The 12,454-nt window shown below is 36.7% G+C and overlaps 1 protein-coding gene across 2 annotated transcripts in view; it reads right to left on the bottom strand.

Moving 5' to 3' along the window:
• SECISBP2L (SECIS binding protein 2 like) overlaps window positions 1-12,454 on the bottom strand; it is a 65,946-nt gene that overhangs the window by 18,050 nt on the left and 35,442 nt on the right. The window contains exons 9-15 of one of the 2 annotated variants that reach the window (XM_070423317.1): window positions 10,270-10,350; window positions 9,174-9,341; window positions 8,876-9,017; window positions 5,613-5,782; window positions 4,676-4,808; window positions 2,768-2,930; window positions 351-571 (exon numbers count right to left, since the gene is read on the bottom strand). In XM_070423317.1, coding sequence (XP_070279418.1) covers window positions 351-571; window positions 2,768-2,930; window positions 4,676-4,808; window positions 5,613-5,782; window positions 8,876-9,017; window positions 9,174-9,341; window positions 10,270-10,350 — 1,078 coding nt within the window. The remainder of the gene's footprint in view (window positions 1-350; window positions 572-2,767; window positions 2,931-4,675; window positions 4,809-5,612; window positions 5,783-8,875; window positions 9,018-9,173; window positions 9,342-10,269; window positions 10,351-12,454) is intronic. The other variant, XM_070423324.1, reaches the window with a different exon arrangement.

Genomic DNA, 12,454 nt, shown 5'->3' with positions numbered 1-12,454 from the left:
GCTCCATCATAAGCAAGACAAAAGGGCCATAATGAAAGGTAAGGTAAAAAGGTAAAAAAGTAGAGTATATTGCAGTGGTAGTCCCCATTCTGATTACAACAGAGGGCACACTTGGTTGGCCCAAAGTAAAGCCTTCACTAGTACTCCATAGATGAGGATTTCCTTTACAATCCAATCTCAATTTTATTACTTAATTTCAGGTACTGAAAGATATTTTCTTTCCTCACATTCAATATATGCTTTATAACTAACCTCTGCTAAGTCATATGACTTCCACTTTAAAATTCACTGTACATCCTACAATTATATTAAATAAATATCAAAATACTTCAAAAGTAAAATGTTCATACCTTTTGACTGGATTTTTTCACAGTTTGGAGAAATTATAACACACTTGATCTTGTTTAACTTCATGTGTTTGGTAACTTCCCTCAGACCCATAACCAGCCGTCTCCTTGCTTTTGCTCTTACAGGATCTTTTTGATAGATGCGTTCCTGGAAACTGACAAGCTCTTGAAGAAGAAGAGTCACACATTCATCAATCTCTTTACAAAGAACCTGATTACAATACCTATAAAGGAAACCAAAAATAAGTAAGTTTGTCCTCATTTATTTTTCTGTAACTATAAAATTACTTTAGGAAAGAAATAGATCAAGCAAGAAGTTTTCATAAAAAAATTAAAATTTTTAAAATATCTTATTCCTTCAGTCAATTAGAAAAACAAGAGTTTTCCTGAATTACAAGAGATTGGCTTTTACGTAAAGGATAGATAAACCTCAAGGAGGTATTATCCAAATTCCCAATTATTAAATTCCTAAGGATATAAATAAAATGTTAGCCTGCTAATTAGATAAAAAAGAAATATAATGTTTTTGGTAAGGAGATAGAAGCTTATTTCATTCCAATGAATATTAAAGATGCTTCTAGTAAGTAGGAAAGAAATATAACTGCAGATACTTAATGAATGCCCTAATACCAATAATTCATCCTCTACTCTTGGATAAGTCACAATATCTAGGCATTGTTTTCCCTTAACCATAAAATTATAGAGTTAACTAAGATGACTTCAATGGTCCTTCTAACTCCAAAAACTATGGCTATGGAGGATAACTCAGTAATTAAATTCAAACCAAAACATATCAGGCAAAACAACTGAATGAGGTTCTTTGTAGTATATATGGTAACAACACAAGATAATAATAATCCTATATAATAAAAGGCTAATATGCAAATTGACCAAACAGTGGAATAACGGTCATTATGACACACACTGACCACCAGGAGGCAGACGCTCAATGCAGGAGTTGTCCCCTGGTGGTCAGTGTGCTCCACAGGGGGAGTGCTGCTCAGCCAGAAGCCAGGCTCACAGAGCAACGGTGGCAGGAGCCTCTTCCCGCCTCTGCAGCAGCACTAAGTATATCCAACTGCCAGCTTAGGCCCACAGGGAGCAGGCCTAAGCCGTCAGTTGGACATCCCCCAAGGGCTCCCGGACTGCGAGAGGGCACAGGTTGGCTGAGGGACCCCCTGAATGCATGAATTTCATGCACCGGGCCTTTAGTAGTAGTAGTAGTAATAGTAATAATAATAACGATGATGATGATGATGATGGAAGTAAGTGTGAGGCCACTATAGTACTTAATTTTAGGAATTATTTCCTCTTAATATACTCTACTTTTCAAGTTCTAATCCCTAATCTTTTTCATAAGCAAATTTCTACTTCTAATTACATTATAGAGTGGAAAAATGTACGCCTGCCCTTTTTCAGTAAGAAAAAAAAAAAGTTCTGCTTTGGGAATTTTTTTTATGTTTATGTAAAAAATGTTTAAGTACAAGTATGGCATTCTTCAGAAGGGAAGATAAAACTGGATAGATTGAGGAAAGATCAATTATCTTAAAGTATGCAAAATTAAAGAACAGAACATCAAAAATGCAATTTTCTTCATTCTGTTTTTCGTTAAGCTGTTTATTTTGTATGTATATAGCATTTTATGTTCAGAGAGTTTCCTTTGCTTCACATTTGTTATTGAACATTAAATTAACTCCCCAAATCTAGGCAAGAAGTACTCGCTCAAAAGAATAGTATAAAGAAAAGGAACAAACAAACCAATGTGGTTTGGATTCACACAGATTTTACTTTCACCCTGGGCCTTGTTCATTGTCATTTTTGAAGGTAAAATTAATTCATCTACACAAATGCAAAAAATTAATTCATCTACCGGCTGCCTCCTGCATGCCCCATTTTAGAATGTTAAAATTCTAAAATCCTTCATAGCAGTAACTGCTAGTTCAAGGTTATTCACAAATGGCCAATTTAAAACTTAGAAATATTTGCTCAAAATTAAATAGCTTTATGTAATAGGTTCACATAATGTAATAGGAACTTAGAATCTTGGGATTAATTGGTTAGAGAAGGTTTTTTTTGAAGGGTCAATAATATAAATTAAAAAGCAAAAGCTCCTGGAGTGGGAAACCTCATAGTACACAGCATTTTATATATACGATGTAACAGACCGAATTCCCAGGATATAAACACTATCTGATACAAAAAGAATATATTTACAGCCAATTCACTTTCACATGAACACTGATAGCTGATGGAAGGCAAATGCTTTAAATACAACAAAACCAGCTTTTAAATCTGAAACAACTTAAAGATCTTTAGTGTTTTATCTGCTCAACCCACCAAGTAATAATGACAATACCATATTCAGAACTACAATCAAGGTACATAAACTATTCAAACTCAGTAATGAGACTAAAACTTACTCTCTAAATCTTTTGCTGTGGATTTTGGTTATTGTTGAAGATGCCATTGGACTGCCTATTCCAGAACTAGCTGGAGAGCCTTGTGACACAGGTGTCATACAGTACGGAGAGTTCTGACTTGCTGGAGAGAGTGAAGTATCACTGGGCATGCTCAGACCAGTATCTGCAGAGATGTGGGGTGAGAATAAAGAATTTAGAAACGTCAAATGCTGAAAATTCAGCTCTATATTAAAATCAATACAATCAATACAATTTAGAATGGCAGTTGTCTTTTGCATCACTTCCAAATTTTCCAGAAGCTAACAAGTTGGACACTGTTCATATCACAAATAAACATTTCTCATACATACAAAAATGAAGTCTTCTTACTATCTCTCAAAATATACTACCCCCCCTCCACAAAAAAAATTCAAGCATGGCCCACAGACCAAATGACCTAAAACATGTAAAGGTATTAACTTCTATACCAGAAGATAACATTACTCATGTCCTTCATCTCTATTTTCCTTCCCATTTCTTGGAAATCATTTTAAAAACTGTATACAAATTCCCATCACTGCTGCCAATGATGATTCTACTTCACTCATTCTCTCCACACCACTCCTGATTCTCAGGCACCACCCTAGATTCTCTCTCATTTGGTCTTTGTGTCTGTGCTCAGGCAGCCACATTTTTATTTATTTTTTAAAATATTTTTTATTGATTTTTAGAGAAAGGGAGAGAGAGAAACATCCATATGAAATAGAAACATCTACCAGCTGCCTCTTGCATGCCCCCTAACTGGGATTGAGCCCACAACCTGGGCATGTGTCCTGACCAGGAATTGAACCGACAGCTTTTGGTGCACTGGATGACATTCAACCAACTGTCCAGAACAGGCAGCTGCATTTTTAGATGCCATCTAACTAAAATGCCTCCTTAGGTGACTGCTTCTTTCCTAAACACCTAAACTCAGGAAATGAGTTAGTATTTGTATATTCATCCATTAATTAGCAATTATACATATAGCTTCTTATCTCCATATACAATAAGCAAGACCAGTCCACTATATATCTTTATTACATTTCCTGACCTTCTCATCCTCACCCTAGTTACTAAAGTATACATGATAGGTATTTAATATGGGATAAATGTACCTAAATACAAAGGCAATGATACTTGAGAGCAAAGGGAAATCATAACCAAATATGTCCTAACTAAATAATCCTTAGAAGTAAATTCATTTTTCTAAACACAATGGAACACTGCTACTTAATCTATAGATAAATTAGATTTAAATTTGGTGAAAAATATTGAGGAATATATATATACCAGCAGAAAAAGGGACCTTGCCAGGTCTCTCTTAAAATCTTTCTTCCACAGTAGTATAATTTTAGAAGGAATCTATAGATTTGCCAAGGTCCCAACTGGAATCATATGCACTGGCTACTGTATGGACTAAATCTTAGTGACCAACTGGACTGTGTATTATGACAGGCTGTGCATTCTTTACTCACTGTGGCATATGCATTAATTCATGACAGCAAGAAAGAGAATTTAAAAAAACAATTCACTTAAAAATAGTCCTATGAAGAAAGAGAGCCAACAGTGTTCCAGATATAAAAGAAGACAAAATGAAAAGAACTATGACAGTTATAGAAGACACAATGGCGAGATCATAATTATGAAGGGTTTACAATAAACTCAGGATTTATGTCTCAAAAATGCCAAAGACCTGCCATATACTATTACTCCCCTCCTTTTTAACTATCTCCCTATAGAAGCATCTTCAAAAGAAACCACTCTCAAAAATAAAGAAATTTAGATAAAATATAAAGGAAAGTAATATGGTAATTAGTGATGGCTTACCCATCGATTAAAATGCTCTAAACCAATCCATGAGAAGACAGGGGAAAGGGGTGATCTTACCTTCCTGGGAAACAATCTCCTGTGGCAAATCATCAATAAAATCTAAGTGCATTTCTATTGGTTCCTCAGATCCCAAAAGATTGTGGTCCACAGTTAAACGGCCCTTCTTTTCCTCTCTTTCTTTCAAAATAACCTAAAAGTCATTACCAGTCTTTCATTACTGATCACTCTTTAAGAATGTACTGAATATAAAATCTTCACTATTACAAAGGTACAGTAGTTTACTTAAACATGGACATGAGGATTTTTGGTTTAGTTGGCTACATAGAAACTGACTGACAAAAAGGAAAATGTAGTTTCAGGTACCGTAGCTGAAGGAGGGTCTAGATCCAAAATAAAGGGAGGAAACTGTGCTTGGTACTATATATCTATACTCCAACTATCTAATCACACCTACTTCAGTCTTTAAACCCTGGGTGGCAGCACCTAGCATTACCCTGAAAATGGATAAAATTAAAAGTTTGGAAACCAGGTCATAAAGTTACAACAGATTTACATTTTGCAGTTTTCAATTATTTGGATATGGATTATCTCCTCCTAGTATCAACACTGAGTTAAATAGAGCAGTGCTATTATTTAACACTTATAAAGAAGATGAGGTAAGGTTTGCCTAAAACTACATGATACCACTTAAGTATTAGAATCCAGAACTTCTAATTCCTCGGGTTCAATGTTTTAGGATGCTAAATGTTTAACTTTTAAAAAAAATCTTATAGAAAGAATTCACTCTTCAGGGCCCTGTTCAATACAGACAGATAGCCATGATGCTATGCTGATGATATATTCCCAACCTTGAATTAACTAGTCATCACCTTTATGATGATGCCTATCAACATTTCATAATAATCTGTTGGCTAAAATGCCACACTACTGATTGCAAAAACAGATGTAAATTCTTATTTATCCTCTAAAATAAACATCTCAGATTTTGGTTTACCTTTTTAAGTGCTGTGGGCCGTTTTAGTTTTACAATTTCCTTCTCTTTTCCTTTTTTTGCTTTAGAGGAAGTAATGTCCAAAGAATTAAAGGATGTCAAACAGGGCTGACTTTTGGTTAAAGGTTTTCTGTTAGTAGAATCTTTAGTGTGAAAAGAAGCTGCAGTGACCACTAAAAACAAACAAGAACATTAGTTTTACTACTACAGCCAACTCCACATAGTTTGAAATTTTCTAATGGTAAATCTACAAAAACAAGAACATCCTCTTCTTGTGGAAAAACAGACATCAAATTGTCAGAGCAGCACATAGCCATGTAGCATCGCTCAGATACAACTTTTATCCATTTTTTCAACCTCTATAAGATAAAGACAAAGCAGGTGCAGACAACTAATTTAGCAAATCTAAAGTAGGGATATTTAAGTTATTAGTTCTACTCTACTTCAGCAACCCTCAAGCATGTCAATTTCTGCAACTTGTCTCCAAACAGAATCATTCTATCTCTGACATTTCAGAACTCTGCACCTCCCCTTATTCTCACTAAATCTGTGTCATATATGCGAGTCACACTTACATGTAGTCTAGCCCTCATTTCAGTCCGTCAGTAAAGAATGATCTTCCTCCCCCAGCTGCATTCTCAGTACTATTCAGCAATTCTTTTCTGCCTGATACCTTCATTCTCCTGTGGCTATCCCGAAATCCTTTACCAGTCTTAAACTTTAATCTCAATCCTCTCACTCTATCTGACACTTTCTTGAAACTGCTATTGTCAAGATCACATATAATCTTGCCACTACCAAATCTAATTCTCTTGAGTCTTCATTCTTTTTTTGTTCCTTTCAGCATTTGGTACCAAAGACCACATCCTTTTCCCCCCAAATTCTAACTCTGCCTTCTGTAACTTAACACTCTCCTATTTTCTTATTCTTTCTTAAACCTATTCTCTGGTTCTTTTTCCTTTTGTCCTTTAAATTTGAGCATTCCAATAGCTCTATCCCTGAAGATCTTTTTTCCTAACTTTTCTTTCCCTGACAATCTTATGTATTGCCATCGCTACATCTCTATTTAAAACTCCCTGACTTCTAACATGCATACATAACTGTAAGTTAAATAGGAATCACCAGGATCTCCCCAACTAGCACTTCAAATACAACAAGCCCAGAGTCTTCTTCCCCACAAAATTCTTCTTTCATGATCCTTATTTTGTTAGGTTTCAATACAGCCCTTACCATCACCAAAATCCTTGAAGCCAGAGAGTTTGCAGTCATTTTGACATGCTTCTGTATTTCATCAGTAAAAAACAAACTAACCTATCAATTCCTTATAAGCCTTTTAAATCTCTATCATCATCTACCTTTTTTTGGATTTTCCTAGAAAATTGATTTCTTTGTTATCAACACTTCCCAATGTAAACACTGGGAACAGATTAGAGGTTAACCTCTATTTACCGGTGAAGACTCCTACTCCCCCTTCAAAGCCCAGTCCAAATGCTATTATATATGAAGTCATGTAATGTAATATCCTCCCCCTACCTCGCTGTGGACATAAATTTCTTTTTTAAAAGTTCATAAAACTTTGCTGGTATCTTTCCTAAGAAGCTATTCTCATTAGTTATTTGTGTATGTCTTTCTCCTTGATTAGAATATAAACGTCTTTCCACTGATGTATCTTTCCATAGCTGTATCCAGAGCACTGCTAAAAGCTCAGTTCCATTCCCTATAGTCCTTTACTCTTAGTGAGATGTTACTGACACTCTTCCCATCTCAACAACATGCAACTCTAAAGCTTAGTATGCATTCAATATTATTTTTACTAACTAGAGGTCTGGTATACGAAAATAGTGCACTTGGTGGGCAGTCCCTCAGCCTGGCCTGCGCCCTCTTGCAGTCTGGGAGCCCTTAGGGGATGTCCAGCTGACGGCTTAGGCCCGATTCCCACCTAAGGGGAGCAGGCCTAAGCTGGCTGGCCACCGCCACTGCACTCGCCAGCTGAGAGTCTGGCTTCTGGCTGAGCGGTGCTCCCCCTGTGGGAGTGCACTGACCACCAGGGGGCAGCTCCTGCATTGAGCGTCTGCCCCCTGGTGGTCAGTGCACATCATACCGACTGGTCATTCTGCCATTTGGTCTATTTGCATATTAGCCTTTTATTATATAGGATAGTTAAGTTCCAAACTGGATGGGTTACTAACAATCAATTTAAATATTTAGCAAACAGAATTAAAGTTATACACTGGTACTTATTTTTTCATTTAAAAACATGAGATCCTTCACAAAGAAACAGAAGAAACAGAAAATTCAATTCTGCCACTCAACATCAGTGCTTTTGATTGGTTCCTTTACCTTCCCTTTATCTTATTCATCTTCTAAAACAAAGACTATGAAAAGAAATGAGGAACGTCTGGGAATAGGTCAATGGGGAAAAAGAGGAGGAGGGGGAGAGAGAGGGGGAGGGAGAAGAGGAGGGGGAGGGAGAGGAGGAGAAATAATAATAATAATGAGGAAGCACAGAGCTGCTGAGTTCTAAATTTGACAAGGTTTGCTGAAATATAAGTTACCCTTTCAGTAGAAAGCCAGGTCATTCTCTCTCTCTCTCACAAACACACACACAATTTAATAAAAACTTCAGTTTCCCATTTGGTTTTAAATTGGATAATTTAACAGAGAGCCAAATTACTATTGATTCTTCTTTTAACCTTTAAAGAAGAAAAACATTGGGTTGGTTCAAAATGTACACCACCTGGTATCTGAACACAGACTTGAAGGACCTGAAGGAATAAGCTATACTGATATCTGAGGAGAGAAAGTTCTGGGAAAACGAAACAGCAAGCACAAAGATGCTGAGCTAGGGGCATGCTGGGTGTGCCTGTGAAACTGCCAGGGAGCTAACATGACTAGAACAGTGTAGAGGAGAGAAGAGTGATAAGGGTAGAAAAATAACAGAATAACCTAAGACATGGCCTAAGCCTCTGGCTTTACTCCAAGTGAGATGATGAGCTACTGAGGGGTTCCCAGCATCGGAGTGATGTAATCCAGCTTATATTTATAAAGATCGCTCCTTGTAAAACAGACTATGGTTCCTGGGCAGGAAAGGTAGGTTATTAGGTGGGAGGCTACTTAGTGTAGTATAATGATGGGCGCTACTAGGGAGCAGGAAAAAAGCTAGTGACTAGACTCCGGATTTTTTTAGATTCATATAATTTAAATTAACACTATGCAAAATAAATTACCAAAGCCAAAGAGCAAACTACTCAGACTAACAGTATCACCTGTGTACGACAGAGGTCTGGTATTAGTAATTTGGCGTGCTTTCATAGCTTGCTGTTGTTTCTCCAGAGCTGCTAACATGTCCCCCAAATCTAGCTGCACAGGTGTTTTACTCTTTTTTCCAGCTGCCTTTGATAAAGCTTCCTGCAAGGCAAACAAAAAAACATTTACTTTTTCAATTCAAAAGTGTGGCAATTTAAGATGATTGTATTTGTCATTACTTCTGTCCATCCTCGTAAACCTACCAAATAAGCTATTACATTTGTTCATAAAAATAAATATATATATATGTATATATACCTGTAATTTTTTTTGCTCCATACTTATTTCTGAATATTCTTGAGCTGTGGCAAGGGCTGCTGCTAAAGCTTTCTTCTTCTGACTTTTTGCACGTTTAGGAACTGAAGTTGTAATGGGAATTGGAGTCTGAACTATATTGATTGGTGAGTTTTCAGGTAAGTCATCCAACTGTAATAACCAGAGAAAAACAACTGTCGGTGATTCCATAAATGTCTAATCATAAGGAAAAACAGTCAAGAATGTGGAACATAGCCCTGGCTAGGGTGGCTCAGTTGGTTGAGCATCAAGGTTGCCAGTCAGGGCATATGCCTGGGTTGTGGGTTTGATCCCCAGTCGGGGTATGTAAGGGAGGCAATTGATTGATGGTTCTCTCTCACGTGGATGTTTCTCTTGCTTTTTCTCTCTCTCTCCCTATCCTTTCCTTTCTCTCTAAAATCAATAAAAACATTTAAAAAAATAATGTGGGATGTTCTGCAGTATAACTGGACTAGACTCTTCAAAGGATTCAGTGTCATAAAGAACAGTGTGAGGTGGTGGAACATTCTAGACTGGGAAATAATAGAGACAAAACAGCTTGATGCAACAGGTGATGCTTGTCTGCACCCCAGACTGAAAACAAAGTAACTCCAAAGTAAAGTTTTGCAACAATCAGGAAGTTTCAGTATGGAATGTATGTTGTATGATGTCATTTAATTTTCTTGTCTGCAATGAAACTAACTATGACTTAGGACAGTGTCTTTGTTCTAGCTAGCTATGTTGACCTGTAATATTTCTTTTCAACATAGCCATAGTTCAAAAGATGTTCAAATATTTTGCTTATATTTTAAAAATGTTTTTATTGATTTTTTTTTTAGAGAGAGAGGAAGGGAAAAGGGGAGAAAGAACGAGAGAGAGAAACATTGATGTGAGAAAGAAAGATCGATTGGTGGCTGCCTCCCTCTGTATGCACTCTGACTGGGGGCTGAACCCAAAACTTGGGTATATGCCCTGACCAGGAATTCAACTGGCAACCTTTTGGTGCACAGGACAATGCTTAAATAACTGAGCCACACCAACCAGGGCTTTGCTTATATATTTTTTTAAAAGAGTCACTTACTACTTTTGAAGAAAGTTTCTGTTGAATATTTTCATCTTTAGCATTTCCATTCTCATTTAGTTCTCGAAATCCATCTTCATCCTGAAATAGTTTCATATTTCAAATAAAATCAGTTCAAAGAGATAAACTTTTAAGAAAAACATTTTATAATGCTTAAGAGTAATTAAAAACTGGGAAGTTAACTTTTTTAGTACTAATATTAAACTATTTAAAGTCAGTCTTAAAAAGGAAATCTTGCCCTGGCCAGTGACTCGGTTGGTTGAAGCATCATCCCATACACCAGCGGTTCTCAACCTGTGGTCGTGACTCCTTTGGCGGTCGAACGACCCTTTCACAGGGGTCGCCTAAGACCATGCTGCATATCAGATATTTACATTACGATTCATAACAGTAGCAACATTACAGTTATGAAGTAGCAACGAAAATAATTTTATGGTTGGGTCACAACATGAGGAACTGTATTTAAAGGGCCAGAAGGTTGAGAACCACTGCCATACACCAAAAGCTTGGGGATTTGATTCCCCATCAGGGCAGGTATGGGAGACTATCGATCAATGTTTCTCTCCCTTCCTTCCTCTCTAAAAATCAATAAAAACAAGCAAACATATCCTTATGTGAGGATTTAAAAGAAAAGGAAATCTCATTTCTCATTTCTCTTAAACCTAATTTAATTATTCAAGGATGGGGGCATATTGACACATGTCCATTCTTTGTATTTCTACTATTCAGTTTTTATTAATAATTCTATCCTGATATAGGGTAACAGAAAATAAATTTTAAAAGGAATTTATCGCATTTCAGATAATTTGGAAAAAATTTAATCACAAGGCTTAATATGAAGTTCATTAATATATTGCCTGTCTGCATTAACACATACTTAGCACAGTTAAAAGTTAAAAACTAAAAAAAAAAAAAAAAAAAAAAATTAATTTCCCGCTGAAACCGGTTTGGCTCAGTGGATAGAGCGTCGGCCTGCGGACTGAAAGGTCCCAGGTTCGATTCCGGTCAAGGGCATGTACCTGGGTTGCGGGCACATCCCCAGTAGGAGATGTGCAGGAGGCAGCTGATCGATGTTTCTCTCTCACCGATGTTTCTAACTCTCTATCTCTCTCCCTTCCTCTCTGTAAAAAATCGATAAAATATATTTAAAAAAAATTAATTTCCCATTCAAAGTAATTTCTTAACCAGTATCCTGCTTTACATGGAAAATTATATCTAGCCCAGCTGGTGTGGCTCAGTGGTTGAGCGTCAACCTATAAATCAGGAAATCACAGTTCAATTCCTGGTCAGGGCTCCTCCTGGTGAGGAGGCAGCTCGTCAATGATTCTCTCTCATCACTGATGTTTCTATCTCTCTCCCTCTCCCTTCCTCTCTGAAATCAATAAAAATATACTTTTTAGAAGAAAATTGTATCATATCTTTAGCTAAATGTAAGTCTGGAAATAATCATATGGTTAAATGCAAATAATAAAACTGCCACAATACTGTTCTTGAAAGAATAATTGAGATGTACTCTCAAGTCTTTTAGGTCAATTACTAAGCTTATCTAATATAATATTCATCTCTAGCCTCTGGGCTCAAGCACTTTTTCTAGCTTAATCTCCATCTATTAACCTATTTTATAGAAACTATGACTCAACAAAAATGAGTTACTCAAATATGTTACCTGATATGTTCACCATCAGCACAACCAAATCTTACTAATTCTTTTAAATCTATACCAAATGTTATTCCTACCCTGCCCCACATCGAAGAGACTTGTCTCTCCTTTCAACTCCAACTACACTCAAACAAGTATGTAGGAGTGTACATGTCTACGTTCCTCTCAGGGGTGGGGAACATCTGGCCCGTGGGGCTGTATAAGGCCCGAGAAATCATTTGGTCTGGCCCTGCCACAGCATTAGGGGTGACTTAATTAAATGTTTGACCAAATATAGCAGGCTAATTTTTAGACTGACAATTTTATATGGCCTCGGAATGATGTTATAAATATCCAAATGGCCCTTGGCAGAAAAAAGGTTCCTCACCCCTGCTCTACTACAAAGCAACCTCCGTAAGGATGGTAGTATGTTTATTCACCTCAATGTATCATTCAGAATACCTTACTTTTACACATATGAATAGGCCTCCAACTAGATGAATCAATAATAGAAATACTGCAATTGGAATATAAACTTTCTGCCTG

Source organism: Myotis yumanensis, unplaced genomic scaffold, assembly GCF_028538775.1.
Source record: "Myotis yumanensis isolate MYYU_CA2020_CCGP unplaced genomic scaffold, mMyoYum1.0.hap1 SCAF_1, whole genome shotgun sequence".
NCBI classification, from domain to species: domain Eukaryota; kingdom Metazoa; phylum Chordata; class Mammalia; order Chiroptera; family Vespertilionidae; genus Myotis; species Myotis yumanensis.
This window is presented reverse-complemented; position numbering and strand designations above follow the sequence as displayed.